Consider the following 16,711-nt stretch of genomic DNA (forward strand, 5'->3'; position numbering starts at 1 on the left):
GAGGAAGAGGGGAGAAGAGATGGGGGAAAAAGCTGATGACAGACCCAGCATGTCCTACAATACTGACATGGAACAGCTGTCAGGTGAGTGCAGATCTAAGTTTCCTAGAGCCAATACCCCCTAATGTACGAATTCATGGAATTCTCCACTTTTGGAGAACCCTAATTATGACCAAGATTATGAATTCCTTTCTTTGCTACCCCCTAATGTAGTTACATTGTATTGTAATGGCAAAAATATAGAAATATTAAATCTTACGGTATCTCGCCTGTCTCCACCAGGGACAATCCCAGCAGACGCCCCCATCCTTGTGACTGGACTGGAAAGCTTCACCTTCCATAAAATCCTTGGAGAGGGTGGTTATGGTAAAGTGAGTATTAGGAATTCTTGGGACTTCTTCCTCATGTGTGTCATGTGTGTCGCAGTAATATCACTCTAGGGATGTCAACGCTTCATGTCTTCTCATCAGGTCTCATGGCAAGACAGGCCTTTCTTCCAGTTCTAATGCTCTGTCTCCTACAGGTCATGCTGGCCACACATCCCGCCTGCCAACAACAACTGGCAGTGAAGCTGGTGAAGAAGAGGGTCCTGCTTCAGGACTTTAAAGACACTGTCCTGATTGAGCGACAGGTCCTGGAGGTGACTGGGAAGAGTCCATTGTTTACCCATGCTTATGCCACCTTCCAGACCAAGGTAAGAGTCTGATCCATTATCGAGGCTTGATCAGTGGGTTAGCTATACCGATCCCAACTGAGGAGGCTGCAGGACCTTTACTATAATATTTTAGAAACCTGGATCCTATTTTCTGTCTTTTATCATAGGACTATGCCTTCTTCATCATGGAGTTTCTTAGCGGAGGAGATCTAAGTGTCCTCATGAGAGCCAACGCCCTATTCACCATTCCAGTCACCAGGTAAGACAGAACATGGATATATTAGATAAAACTGACGATTGCTGTCAGGAACATGCAGCTTTGTGTCATTATTAGTCTGGTAGTTTAATGGGTGAAATGTTGATATTCTTTCTTTCTTTTTGCCATCAGATTTATGGCAGCTGAGATCATCTGTGGGCTGCAGTTTCTCCACACCAGAGGCATCATACACAGGGACATAAAACCAGCCAATATCTTAATGAACAGCGCCGGTCACTTGAAGATCGCCGATTTTGGTCTTGCCGTGATGAACATCTTTGGGGATAAGAAGATCTCAGAATATGCCGGAACTCTTAGATACATGGCTCCTGAGGTGAGGAATCATCGACTGCACATGCTACTGAGCTGTTTCTTTCTACAGGGCTGGACGGCTGCATGACTTCTGCTGGCCTGGACAATGTTCTAACTCTTATTGTCTGCTGGATGTTTTCACAGATTCTTCTACGGAAGCCCTACAACACGGCAGTGGACTGGTTCTCAGCTGGTGTGATGATATATGAGATGGCTACTGGCAAATATCCATTCAATGCCGGTATACTGCCTGAAACAATCGAAAAGTCACTGATCAATGATGTTCCCACCTACCCAAAAGGCCTCAACCCCCAAGCTAGAGACCTTATAGTGGGGGTGAGTAGAAAGACACATAGCAGTAATACAGCGGCTAAATATTATGAAAAGGAGGACATTGAAAATCAGGGATAGCATTGCAACGTGTGATGGAATGAATGTCTTTATTCTACATTTTTCCAGCTCTTAAACAAGTCACCAGAGAGTCGCCAGGTAGCGGTAGATAACATCAGGGAACATCCGTTTTTCATGGAAATCAACTGGACAGATATAGAGGGAGCAGGAGCTCGTCCACCATTCCAACTAGGACCAGTAAGTAAATGATCCAGAGAAGATGTGGCTAGTAGTACAGTTCCATTGTGTTCCTTCTTTATCAACACCGCTTTTGGTATGTTCTCTCCATAGCCACCAGTGATGACATTGACAAAAATCGATGACATCCTGTCCTCCACCGAAGCCAATAAGTCACCAATGGCTGAAAGAGATCAACAACTGTTCTGTGGATTCACATTTGCCAATGAGAACTGGCAGGTCGTAAAGCCAATTAAAGAACCTTTCATACGACCACGCAGGTGAGTCATTGTAGCTGAGAGGGGAATACAGATGGGGATTATTGGAGATTCCCTGTGAATCTGTGCAGTGTGGATTCCATTCACTGGCTTATAGTCTGCTCATGGGTGGACAGAGCAAACTTGAAGGTGGTTACCATTTTGCAAGGCTATTTCATTTCATTTCCAACCTGTTTTAATTTTTTCTTGGTAGAACGTTTGGCAGATTTGTGAGAGAGACCTTCCGCAGGATCTGGAGGAAGATGAAAAACTGGAAGTAAAGAGCTCCACTCTGTATACAGATGTCCCCAGTAGATCAGTGGCTGAAAAACATCATGTTCCAGCAGAGCCTCTTGCTGACATCATAAACAGCAGAAAAACCAACCAACACTTGCTGTCCTTGTATGAGCCTCAGATTCCAAACTCTGACCTCTATCTGCTCTCCTGACTACTCATCGGTACTGTGCCACACCAGTCCTTGTTCCTCAGCTTCATTTCCAGCTGCCACTAGAAGTAACCTGAGGGCTGTGACCTGCAGTCTAGCATGCAGCCAAGAAGCTATGGAGTCGATGAAGATTCTTCCAAGAATCAATGACTTGACCGACAGCGCTTCTAGTCGACAAGTTGCCTCTTGTGCCCAAAGGGAAGGGTGGTCCTTAGGCCATGGTTCCCTAGAGGTTTCCTCCACAGGGGGTTTTTCCTTTCCTGCGTGCCAATGGATCTTAACATCGACAAGAAAATGGCGACTTGTTAGACTTTGCCCTCAGTGGAGATCACACCATCCACTAGTGGTACAGAGGGACAGAAAAGGACATCTACCACCAATAAACAGTACCATTCACCATCATGTGGTTGTAGCTTATTTATGTTTTATCCAACAAGTCCCACATGCATATTAGGGCAAGAGCCATCTATGTACTGTACTATGGATTGCTATTTATCCTGTAGTTGGGGGAAATCTGAAGGCACTTTCATTAGATGTTGTCTTTTTTAGGTGGTACTCCCCAGTTGCATGCGTTGAATTGTATTTTGTTACTGATGTTCAGTGTAGAAGCTGCATGGAAAAGATCTGCTACAAATCTGTCTTGTTTGCCCAGAGTCTAAAACAGGCTGTAAGGCCCAGACTCCCTGCCCACATATTCAAGCCATTTCTTGGATATCCATGTCAAGACATGGCATGATGAACTGTGTACTTATAGTTGAATAAATTGGAAAACCATCTGAGAAATAAAACCCCTAGAGAGGAGGTTATAGTATCCATTCCCATATTAAAATCAGCCATGCGAGTTTTTAGCTGATGTTTCTGCTCAGTCTGTCCCTTTTATAGCCCATGATGAAGCATTGAAATCAGAGCATTAAATAAAAAGCGTAAAAACTTTCAGAAACCGTCAGACAAAAATAAACGTTTAGGTTAGATAGGCTACGCCACCTAACCTCAGCTTGATCCCTGTTCTGTCTGCCCTGGTTTGTAAACAGTCAAAGTACAGTGCAGAGGTAGTCATATAAAAGATTACACCTTCACTGGTTACTAGAGACTAGAAAACCTCAAAGCTCGGGCAAGAGGGTGGATCCAAAGCCCAGCTAAATAGGGAGGCTGATCAGCTCCTTAGTCATCAGCTGGACAGGGAGCAAAAGGGAAGGATTTACTATGGCAGTGCTGAAACGAAGTTCCCAGAGTACTAGACCCAATACACAAAAGGGAGTGCGGAGCAACGCCTGCACCTGCGCGGGACAGCAGGACAGCGGTGGACTCAGACCACCAGCCTAACAGGTTTCTTTACTGAAGAATTAAAATGCAAACAGTTCAGGACAGGTCATACTTGCAATGGACCAGCTGATGTTACACAGAAATCCAGTATCCTCAGTGTTACGGATATTTTACACTCCAGCTGAGTAAATCCGTACAGCGTCTCCCGAAAACCAAGTAAATCCGAAGGTGAATTTGTGAATATATAGTTCCCAATCCCCCACAAACAGGATCCAGGACTTCAGAGAACCGGCTTGACGACTGAGCCACAAACCCTGAGAGAGACAGAGAGGAGCGGGGGAGGGAGACAGCTAGCTCAAGTCTCAGACCGAAGAAGTCAGTTTTGTGCTTTGCATGTGTTGACTTGTACTGAGTTCCTCCAGTAAAGAAGCACACTGGTTTACTGCAAACATTGACTCTCTGGAGTTATTTCCCATTGGGGTGCACCATGCCTTACCAGCAGCAACATATGGTGACTAGAGATTGCCTTGCGGTTCGTCTGGGCGGTCGTTTCGCGGCGAAGTTTGCGTGTTTCGCGATTTGCCAAACATGCAAATATATGGAGTTATTCGCACCCCCGATATTCTTTTACATTGTGAAGAACTTTTACCCATGACACATCCATCAGGTGGTACAGGACAGCCAATTAAGACGTTTCAGCACATGGACATACCGCCTACCTTATAAGGGCTCTTTCACACCTGCGTTCTTTTCTTCCGGCATAGAGTTCCGTCGTCGGGGCTCTATGCCGGAAGAATCCTGATTAGTTTTATCCTAATGCATTCTGAATGGAGATAAATCCGTTCAGAATGCATCAGGATGTCTTCAGTTCCGGAACGGAACGTTTTTTGGCCGGTGAAAATACCGCAGCATGCTGCGCTTTTTGCTCCGGCCAAAAATCCTGAAGACTTGCCGCAAGGCCGGATCCGGGATTAATGCCCATTGAAAGGCATTGATCCGGATCCGGCCTTAAGCTAAACGTCGTTTCGGCGCATTGCCAGATCCGACATTTAGCTTTTTCAGAGTGGTTACCATGGCTGCCGGGACGCTAAAGTCCTGGCAGCCATGGTAAAGTGTAGCGGGGAGCGGTATACTTACCGTCCGTGCGGCTCCCCGGGCGCTCCAGAGTGACGTCAGGGCGCCCCAAGCGCATGGATCACGTCATCCATGCGCATGGGGCGCTCTGACGTCATTCTGGAGCGCCCCGGGAGCCGCACGGACTGTAAGTATACTGCTCCCCCGCTCCCCGCTCCTACTATGGCATCCAGGACTTTAATAGCGTCCTGGGTGCCATAGTAACACTGAAAGCATTTTGAAGACGGCTCCGTCTTCAAATGCTTTCAGTACACTTGCGTTTTTCCGGATCGGGCGGGCACCTCCGGCAACGGAAGTGCACGCCGGATCCCAACAACGCAAGTGTGAAAGAGGCCTAAGCAAAGTAAATAATATTTTCCAAACCGATTGTGTAACATCCTGAAGTAGGTCACTAAACTCTTCGCTACAACATGTTAGGTATATTCATATTGTCATCTGGTATAAGTTTGCATCGCTCTCTTCATAATGTGCATTTTCTAGGCCTGTATTGTATATTTGCTGTAATTCTCAATGTACACCAGTAGGTGGCAGCAATATGTAAGCAGACCATGGTTAGTTAATATATCTAGACTGGACTAGACCATTCCAGGCTAGCTCCCCCCCTTTCTGAGGAGGAGTGGAATGTTCCCACATCCTACTTCAGGGGGAGGAAGGAAAGTTCTAGGCAGTGTGAGCCACCCCCCTGCTGGGGTAGGCTGTGTTAGTAGGAGCTCCCAGAAACAGGGACCCCAACCAAGGATCCAAGCCTCGGCTGAGGCCCCAGATCAACCTTCCCAGCCTGAGTCCCTTACCTCAGCTGGTAGACCAGGAAAGCAGCCCTTCACAAGACGTATAGATCTCCAGGAAGAAACCACCATACCCTGCGAGCAGTCCTGCAAGTGAAGATCCTAAGACAAAGAGAAGATAATTACCTCACCGGCTAGTCAGACCCAAACTAAGCAGACTAAAGACAGAGCAGAAGATAGATACCTGCCAGATTCTAATAGGCGTATGATCAGATGCAGAATACATATAAATTCCTGCCACATATTGCCAAAACCTGCTGGGACTCTAGACTAACGCTGTAACTTGTATGGATCAAAGCTGCATATCATACCACCAAGTAAAGATAAGTTGGACCCTATTATCTGTGTGGAATTCCATCATTCCTCAGTTACTCCTATTAACCACACTCAATTTTGCTGCATGTGAGCGGGATACAGGAGTCCAGCCGTACCACAGGTAGGAGACACCGTTGACACTACCATATCTACTATACAGAGACATTATCCCCCTCTGGCATTCCTCACCTGGTACGTGAGCTCATAACATCTTAAAGGGTCCTGCTACAGTACCTGCGCAAGCTGCAACTGGCGTCACAAACTTATACACATATAAACTGACCCACTGCATAGCATTCCCACTGACCCAGTGTCCTGCTCATTGCATCAAGTGGCGTCACGAACAGGATTGGATTGAATTGTGTGTCCATCCCTAACAACAGAACTGCATCCAATTGTGCGCTAAAAAACAGACTTAAAACCGCATGTTTCACAGTATAATAAGGGCTGAAGATTGTGCAAAGATCGCTGAAAAGTGACTTTCTTACTTGTATTGTTGTACCAGAAAGCGCTGGACGTGCGCTACAGCATTCAAGGTGTTAATTCGATATTGTAGAATTCGCCATATTCGTTTAAAATGGCGCTTCATCTTCATGCCCAAAGACAAAGGAACGCCCTCTCAAGACCGTCGAAAATGCTGTTTACGCCCCCCAGAAACGGGAAAAATTAGCAACACCCCCTCAAGAAAGGCACGAAGATGTCGAATACGCCCCTTCAGGAGCAGGAAAAATAGAGACTGCCCACCATGAACTTTCTATTGCGGACCGAGGTGATAAAGTCTCCACCCCCTGGGCTGCGCCCTCAGAACCTGCTATCTGCCGAAGGGAAGAAGACATCAAGATGGCGCTTCCTCAACCTCGGTGGATCCAGATGGTGATTTGTGGAGAAGCCGTCTATGAGGAGCGTCCACCTAAGATACAAGTTTCCCAGATCGTCCAGAAGACTGGGCCCTCCGTATTCGCTGCTATCCCAGAGGCTGTGGATTCCTCCCTGCCAATAAGAGCAAGACCGCCAACCTTACCGAGCATCTCTGAGGTCCCGGTTCCTGCTGCACAAGGCCCTGACCTGATGGAGTTCTCGGAGGCCGTGGATTCCTCCACCTTGTCAAGCGCCCCCGCGGAAGGTGACGTGCCACGCCAGATGGAGGTCGACGTTGAGACTGTTCCCGCGGAGGACGCCGCTGACGTCGCTGCATCAGCTGTGGAGAAGCCAGTGACCCAGATGGCGCCTGAATCCCGAGAAGCCAAGCAGAAAGTACCGGAATCGGCCGCCTGGCTGCAACTTCAGGTACGAGCTGCCGCGCTCCCTGAGGCCTCAGGCCGGTCCGTGCCCGTTCCCCCGCCACGTCCTGGGACTCCAAAACCTGCCATCAGCCTCAGGCCCGCAAAGCCACTGCCACCGACTGGTGCGGCGGAGGCGGCTGGTGATTCCACTCCGCCGCCCAGCTACAGCCAGTTAAGCAGCCTGAATCCTGAGGTACCCCATGAGATTACCGCGTTTGCCAAGACGGCCTGGGAGTATAAGTCGGCCATTGAAGAGTGGGTAAAGCAGGTCCTCGACAGCCCCCAGTCAGGAGACCCCAAACTGACCCGGCGTACAGGACAGGAACTGTATTATGGTTCTCTGTAGAACGGGGTGTAGGATTCCTGCAGGACAACCACTCAGGGACTGAAGTCTTTGTGGGCCGCCGCTCAGTAAAACGGCACTATCTACCCCAGGAAAGGCATAACCTTTATGTAGGGGACCAGGTAGAATACACCCCCATGCGGTCCATGCAGGGACTCTTTGCCGCTGGAGTCAACCTACTGCATAAACCACTTTCCCCTGCCATTACCCCAGAGTCCTGGCAGGTGGATCCAGGCTCTGCAGGCAGGACCAGATGCCTACAAGAAACCCCGGATGGTCGCTTACTTTTCAGAGAAAAGGTACAGCCTGCACCGGCACCACTAATACGGGACCTGTCACCGCCACCAACCCTGCGGGTGGGACAGATAAACAATAGCGTATTAACCTTCAACCCTAAAGTACAGCCATGCTTTATGCCGCCTTACATGCTGCCCTGGAAGCAGTCTTCACAATCTGCTCCAGGTCTACCTGAGCCTCTGCAACCAGAAGTTCTGCCCCTTCCCGCACTGGCTGTGGATTCCGGTCTGCGGCAAGCTACTGCAGCATTTTCCAGGCTGTCGGCACAGCCTATCCCTACCACAACCGGTAGAAAGCAGTGGCGCACCACTACCAACACTACCCTCAGCTACCAGCAGAGGCTAGAGCAACCTCTAATGCACTTCAGCAGCTCTAGTAGCGACGATGAGCTGGACACCTACCTGTAAGGTGTCCCCATCATAAAGAAAACCAACAAGTGACATTGTTTTGGGAGCCACTCCGTGGACTGCTACCTGACGGGTGAGGACCTGTTTGGCATTTTGTGTGCTTTTAACCGTTTTGTTTCAGGTTGCCATTGTTTGTCCTCATCCAGATGGTCATGTCAGTTAGGACTCCCCCCATCAGCACTTAACCTCTTCACTTTCAAGTTAACTGTTTTATCCCCTTTCTCAGGTTACTTGATAGCCTGTTGCTGCTATTAAATATTTTAACCCTTTGGATTACAATTAACTTTTGCCCTGTGGATTGCAAAGAACTTTTATCAATTTCCAGAGGATTCTACACTGCAAAGCATTCCCACTGACCCAGTGTCCTGCTCTTTGCAATTGTAAAATTTTTTTTTTATTTCTGAGCGGTAATTCACCTGGATTGTGAAATCTGCAGCCAATTCTTTGTGCTGTTTTCACCATTTTCAACGTTTGTCTGAGATCCACGAAAATCTGCAACAAAAAACAGAAAGTAACACGTGGAATTAGTACAGAAAACACAGAAATCCGGACAGAAATTCATGTGGATTTTCTATTTGTAAGGCCTCCCTCATTCAAACATTTGTATTTGTGGTCCGCACACAATCTGCGGAACCACTTATATCAACCGCCATATGCCGCAGTTGCATAAGACGACATGGTAGGTGGAGTGCCCCATTACAGGACCATGATCCAGGACCCAATTAATCCGGACTCCAGAGTAACTTTTACAAGTCCCACAGTACTGCCTGCCACCACCAGACCAGCCCTCTGCCCCAGGAGAGTAACGGGCTGGAAGCTGGATCATTGGTCCTGTAATGGGGCACCCCAAGGCAGTGCCACTTCATATACTATAGGGGTGCAGAGCAGATTCTGGGGTCTGGAGTTGTCACATCTGGTCTGGCACCTACCAATAAGGCCCCATTCACACGTCTGCAATTCTGTTCCGCATTTTGCTGAACGGAATTGCGGACCCATTAATTTCTATGGAGCCGCACGATGTGCAGCCTGGACACGGGGTTGCGGACCCGCACTTCCGGGTCCGCAATTCCGTTCCCGAAAAAAAAAATAGAACATGTCCTACTATTGTCCGCAACTGCGGACAAAAGTAGGCATATTCTATGCAGTGTCGGCAATGTGCGGTCCGCAAATTACGGATCGCACATTACTGATGTCAGTGTTTTGCGGATCCAAGGGCCCGTGGATCCGCAAAACACTTACGGATGTGTGAATGGGGCCTTACCATGCGTCTTCAGTTAGATGAGAGAGAAAAGTCTGAGTGCACTCAGACTTTTCTCTCTCATCTAACTTTTACAAGTCAGTCCCATCAGACTCCCAGTCCAGACTAGCCTGGTGCCTGCCACAGTAGTGCCTCTGCCACCACCAGACCGCCCACAGTGGAACCATCTACTGCGAGTACAGCAACCTTCAATAAGGAGCAGAACTTAGGGTAGTTTCACACTTGCGGCAGGACGGATCCGACAGGCTGTTCAGCCTGTTGGATCCGTCCTGCCGCTATTTCGCCTTGCCGCCACTCCATCCCCATTGACTATAATGGGAACGGGGACGGAGCTCTGGTGCAGCGTGGCAGTGTGCGGTGAAAGGCTGGCGGCCGAAAAGTACTGCAAGTCCGACTTTTTCATCCGGTGGCCACTCACCGCGCAGTGCTGCGCCGGAGCTCCGCCCCCATCCCCATTATAGTCAATGGGGACGGAGCAGCGGTCCAGCGAAATAGCGGCAGGACGGATCCGACAGGCTGAACAGCCTGCCGGATCCGTCCTGCCACAAGTGTAAAAGTACCCTTAGTCTGTTATATAAGGGGGGGGGGAACACCAGAACTAGAGTGTGCCCCCCAAAAGAAGGAAGGGGCGCCCTCCTTATCACTGCTGGCATCTCTTTTTAACTTCAGATCATCAGACTCTCACTTACTAATTACAGCACACACCCTGGCCTGTCGTGTCCACTATCAGACAGGGGAGGGAAGAAAAGAAACCCCAGAACTAGACTGTCAGTGTGCCCCCCCAAGTTGGGGGGCACACTCTAGTTCTGGGGTTTCTTCCCTCCCCTGTCTGATGGTGGACACGACAGGCCAGGGTGTGTGCTGTAAATTTGTAATTAGTGAGAGTCTGATGATCTGAAATCTGAAGTTAAAAAGAGCTGCCTGCAGACCTGCAATGATGAGGAGGGCGCCCCTTGCTTCTCTTGGGGGCCCCACTCTGCAGGCAGATCTTTTTAACTCCAGAATTCAGATCAAGTATCTCAGAAATCCTAAGTTCTCACTTTCTTTCACTTACTTTTTTTTAGAGCACACGAGTCACGACACTAGTCACAGCAGACTGGAGTGGCACTGGCAGGACTGGAGTGGAGACCAGTTGAGGAGGAGGCATGAAGAGGGAATTGGCTATATGTTCGGTCCCTTATCCCCACATAATATGTCACTCCTTCCCAGCCCCATATAAATGAACACACAACACCACTGCTTGGATTTAATTGGCCACAGCAGCCGTTTATTAAATAAATACATAACATAACTTAATAAATTAACCAATGACGAGGGAGGTCCTAGAAGCCCCAATAACCTCATAAACACCGTAACAAACCTGCGACTCCATCTTGCCCCCAGCCGTTGAACCCAGCTCGGAGGCAGCAACTGATGGACGCCTAGTTTGTTAGTACCGGCTCCTCCATGAGAGTCCAGCCCCTACCGCGGGGCCCTCCCATCCTCAGATACCACCATATTTTCCACTTCCAGGACCTCCCCCGCCTCCAAGAACGCGCAACTTGACCTCCTCAAGCCTGCGCGTCCCTCCACATCCGTAACGCTATCTCCACTCAATTCTGGATCCCCAAAGACCACAAATCAGTCCCCACCGCATTCAAATGCACCCCATCTGCTCTCCAAAATGCACCAACTCCTCTTTCCAACTCCTCATGACGTACCGCCTCAGCCCCATTCCGTGCCATAAACCTGCCCACTGCCCTATTCACCTTTATCCGGGCTTTATTAATGCTTTCCACAGACCTAGCCTCCCTCCAAGACTTACGCGGTACAATATCAGACCACACTGTAACAACACCCGGAAATAGCGCCCAAATCCTCAGCAGATCAAACTTCACATCTCTCACCAACTCCCTAAATGGCCGCCTCCCCAAGTCATTGCCCCCCACATGAAGCACCAACACATCCGGAGGCCTGTCTAAACGCGCAAACCGCTGAACCTCCCGCAAACCCCCCCCCCCCCCCACAACATTCCTCTAACCCCTAACCACCTAACCGTAGCAACCTCCGAACTTACTCCCAGCTGGCGGCCATTCGGCCTAACATCTGCTCTAATCGCCCCCCAGAAAACATAGGAATGTCCTAAAATCCAGACCAAGGCCACCGGCAAACCTGCAAGCAAACAAAAACAAAATTAACACAACGCCCCAACCATTGATCCACAATTACAGAAGACCCAGCCTAACATAGGATCGAAATCGCGCCGACTCCCAACGCCCGATCCTCATAATTGCCTCATCACTGACCCCCAATCTTGCCGCCTCAGTCGCAGCACCAATCCTGAACGAATGACCAGAATACTCTGTATCATGCACCCCCAAAAACCTCAAACATTTTTTAAACACCGCCAAGAATTGAAATCTCGACAGAAACGAACCATCCTCATGACGAAAAAATGGCAACGAATCCTTCTCCCTGCCAGACCAATACCTCCTCAAACACAGAACAGGGCACATACCACAACCCGCAACAGCAAACAAAGTAAACTGTTGACCTCTGCCCTCTTGATCAGTCTTAGACCTACGAATCCGCACAATGACCCTGTCCTCCCCAATCTCCACAACCTCACTAATCAACCCCCCCGCACGACTAACACTGCCACTCACCAACTCACCCAATATGAAAGCCCCAAAAAATGCTAACGCAAATGCCGCCCTAAACAACCCCAGCTCCCATCCTGAGCTACACACCACGCTCAACTTCTCACCCATCTGAACCAATAGCTCAAAAGACACCGGTCTCCTCCTATCCATCACCCTACCCGCCCCTCTGCGCCAGCCTTTCAGAACCTGCCTTACTAAAAAACATTTTGTTAAATCCACCAATCCCCGCAGCCGAAAACCAAAGGCTACACCTGCAATCAACCGATTCAATTTGGACACTGACCAACCCTCACCTTTTAAATGCCCCAATAACATAACCAGCTTAACCCCCCCATCATCCCCCCCTGCACCCCAATCCCCAATCCACTTCTCCCAGATTTCCCATGCCTTTCCATACTCCCTCCACGTACCAGGGCTTAGCGAATCCCTAAGCAACCCCATCACCTCTCCTCCAAGATCCCCCACAGTCATGACGGACACTCCAGGCCCTCCAACTCCGCTTCTGGCACAAGAAGCCGGAACCGCTCCCACTGTAAACGAGAAAGAGAGTCCGCCACAGAATTAGTCACTCCAGCCACATGCTTCGCCACCACCCAAACGCTAATCGACAAACACCGTAACACCAAAAACTGTAAAAGCTTAACCACCGGAGGGGAGGATGCTGATAAACTGTTAATAGCCTGAACAACCCCCAAATTATCACAATTAAAGCGCACCTTCCTATTCTCAAACCTATCCCCCCACAACACCACCGCCATAACAATAGGAAACAACTCTAACAGTGCAATATTCGTCACCCAACCGCGCTCCACCCACGAGTCTGGCCAACCGCCCGCACACCACTGCCCTTGACAATAAGCGCCAAAACCCACACCCCCCGACGCGTCCATATACAATTCAAAATCTGCAACATCACAAACTTCCTCCATAACTAACGTCCTCCCATTATAATGACCTAAAAATTCTGCCGAAACCCTTAAGTCACCTTTCAACTCTTTTCGCAACCTAATAAAGTGATAAGGCGCAGACACACCCGCTGTAGCGGCAGCCAGCCTTCTACAAAAAATCCTGCCCATCGGCATAATCTGACATGCAAAATTAAGCTTCCCTAATAATGACTGCAGCTCCCTCAACCTAATCTTCTCCCTCACTATGGCCTGATCGATTTCGCGCCTCAAATCCAGCACCTTGTCCATAGGAAGCCTACACTCCATCCTCTCTGAGTCTATAACAATCCCCAGGAAACACAATTCAGTAACTGGACCCACCGTCTTCTCCATCGCTAACGGCACGCCAAAACGCGCAAAAACTGACTGAACCGTGTGCAACAACAAAGAACATACCCGAGAATTTGCAGGCCCCAAACACAAAAAGTCATCTAAATAGTGAATAACCGATGCACAACCCGAAACATCTACCACCACCCACTCCAAAAACCAGCTGAACGTCTCAAAATACGCACAAGAGAGAGAGCACCCCATAGGCAAACACCTATCCACAAAATCCCCCCCCCCCCCCCCAATAACACCCCAACAAACCCATGCTCTCCACATGAACCGGAAGCAGCCGAAAAGCCGCTTCAACATCAACTTTTGCCAACAACGCCCCCTGCCCACACCGTCTCACCCACCTAACAGCCGCATCAAATGAGGTATACACCACCGAACACAAATCAGGATCTATAGCATCATTGACCTTACCTTTCGGGTAAGACAAGTGATGAATGAGCCGAAACTTGTTCGGCTCCTTCTTAGGCACCACCCCTAACGGAGACACTCTAAGGTTCGGAAGCGGTGGCGCACTAAACGGGCCAGCCATCCACCCCAACTCAACCTCCCTATTTAACTTCTCGGTCACCACATCCGCATGATCAAGCGCAGACCTAAGATTCTTATGAACCACAGGCCCCGCCGTTACCTCTGCCGGGATGCGAAAACCAAATCTAAATCCATCACCCAATAGCCTGGCCGCCGCCCGGTCCGGGTACCTATCTAGAAATTCCTGCATCCTTTCCACCTGCACCGGTGTCCGGCCCCTTTCCAACACCATCCCCCCCGCCTGTCTCCCCCCTCTAAAGCAACGGCTAGCCTCATGCGACCCTCCACACCCTGAGCATTCATGCTTGAGTTTGCACTTAGCTCCAAATCTGCAGCTCCCTTCATTAAAGAGGAAACATAACCCTTTTGCTGACGCTGCTGCCAATGCCCCCGGGGACGATCCCCCGGGCTCAGCCCGAAAGGATTGCCCAGCCCTAGGCGGTGCCGTCACCTTCAACCACAACCTGATGTCTTTGTGGTCCCACCGTATTTCTGACCTAACCGCCTTACGCTGCCGAAACTGCTCATCGTAACGGAGCCACCCCACACCGCCGTATACCCGATATGCCTCACCTATCGCATCCTGGTAACAGAATAACGCCGAACAACATTCCGGAGACCTCTCCCCAATGACACTTGCTAATATGGCAAACGCTTGCAGCCAATTAGCAAATGTGCGGGGGATCAACCTATGCCGCCGCTTCTCTTCCTCCTCTTTCTTTCCCTCATCCTTCTTACCCCTATCCAAATTAAACCGCTCCAAAGGAAGCAAGGAAAAAATTTCAACATATTCCCCTTTCCAGATTTTTTCTTTCACCTCCTGCTTCAAATGGGCCCCCAAAGGGCCCTCAAAGCACACATACACCTCCCCACGCGCTCTATCATCCAACCTCTGCCCCTCTTCCTCACCCCCCACTTGAGTCTCCACAGACACCGACCCCCCACTCGACCCGGCTACCGGTCCCGACAACACCCCCCACGCCGGTAATGGCGACCCGCCCACGGACCCCAAACTAGCCAACCACCCCGCCAGACCCCCCAGCAACTGCCCCAAACCTTTTCCTAAATCACCCATGGCCACCCCACCCCCAACACTTCCTACCGGGAAGCCCTGCGCTAATAAGGGACCCCAATTAATTTCACCAGGCACCACGGGCGCTGTGATTCCCACAGCCGCAAGTCCTGACTCCCGCTGCTCAGCCTCAACTTCGGCGCTCCTTCTGGACGTTGAAGGCGACTCCTCCCGGACGACTTGTACTGCCCGCTGTATAATGCTGACCGGCCTCTGGCACGAAGACGCTGCTCCCGCTCCACACGAAACTTCACTGGGCCTGCACAGCTCTTCTCGCTCACTCTGCGCAACCCGAAGCATATGGATCTCCTCACACCGCTGAGTAGACCGCCCTCTAGGACCTGGACTGGGCCGGTCGACCGTTCCTGGTCCTGTATCCTGAAGACTAGCAGGTGAGAGTGGGGGAAGGGGCGTCCCACTCTGCTCTGGGCCCCGCCGTGTACTGGGATTCCTCCCGCGACGAGAGCGCCCTGCTGAAGGCTGAGCAGAGCCTCTCCGCCGCGGAGGGTCCCTGGAGGGGCTCTCTACTCGGCGCCGGACCCTGGGGGTGCTTTCAGGACTAAGGCGCGCCGGTGGGACACTCCGCCGCGGCCGGACAGCCCGTACAGTGGGGGTATCTGCAGAAGCAGGGGCAATAACGCACGCACCCACCTGCTCCTGCAACCAGCCAGGCCCCCGCACCTCCGCCTCCCTGCGCAGTATCTCCAGCATCTCTTCCACTGATAACAGCAGCGCTGACATGATCCTGCTCCGTTTGCTTTCCCTGGCCGAATGCCTCTGCCCCCCGCCTCCTCCTCACTCTGACCAGCAGCCCCTCCCCCTCGTTCTCATGACTTCTCCCGCCCTTTCTAACTTCCTACCTCTGCACCTTAACCCTTAACTCACCTGTCCCCTCACACCCAAAACCCTCTTCATGACCGGCCTCCCCTTGCAGCACGCCGGACCTGCAGGGTATAGCGAAGTGAGGTCACGGTTATGGGCAATCGAGGGTTGCTCACTGTATTGGAGAACCCTGGGCAGGCATGCGGCAGTGAAGGAGAGGTAGACACAGTTCCTCTGGGGCACACTCGGTATGTAGGGACCAGGCCTGATGGTGGATGAGGTGCCCTGGATGTTACAGGTATTTTGAGTGCCTGAAGCAAGGTCCCTTTTGGATTTGTGACGCCAGTGCCTGTAACGGTGGCACACCGATTTATAGTTGGAATAAGTGAGGTACACAGGTGGTATAGTGAACCAAACGTTGCTTTACTTAACAGTCCAACTTTGTACATCAAGATAATAATGCAGTCCTTTATATCACAAGCTTCACAAGCAGGTTTATTTCACAAGATGGTAGGTATTGATCATGCAAGATACTCAGATGGTAAATCCACAACACACTCAGAATCAGGTTGTACCTTTCCTCAGAAATAGCGTACACTGTCCTTTTTAGAACTCCTGTCTGGTTTCAATCCCAAGGCCCGGATGCCTAAATGCTGGCTTAAATCCTTGGTAAAATATATATCTTCCTCCCGTATAAAATCCTTGCTTTGCTTTTGTAACGGGGTTTTGGTGGCGCCCCCTAGTGTCTATGGGGTCCCTAACCCTAGTTAACTCACTATGCC

The 16,711-nt window shown here is 50.2% G+C and overlaps 1 protein-coding gene across 1 annotated transcript; it reads left to right on the forward strand.

Annotated features, from left to right (window-relative positions):
• Window positions 1–839: 839 nt before the first annotated feature.
• Window positions 840–2,327, forward strand: LOC120993997 (protein kinase C delta type-like). Its single transcript, XM_040422457.1, has 6 exons — window positions 840–913; window positions 1,043–1,244; window positions 1,367–1,558; window positions 1,682–1,810; window positions 1,904–2,070; window positions 2,261–2,327. Exons 1-6 carry the CDS (start codon window positions 840–842, stop codon window positions 2,325–2,327), a joined length of 831 nt encoding a protein of 276 aa, XP_040278391.1.
• The last annotated feature ends 14,384 nt before the right edge of the window (window positions 2,328–16,711 follow it).

Source organism: Bufo bufo, chromosome 3 (assembly GCF_905171765.1).
Source record: "Bufo bufo chromosome 3, aBufBuf1.1, whole genome shotgun sequence".
Lineage (NCBI taxonomy): Eukaryota > Metazoa > Chordata > Amphibia > Anura > Bufonidae > Bufo > Bufo bufo.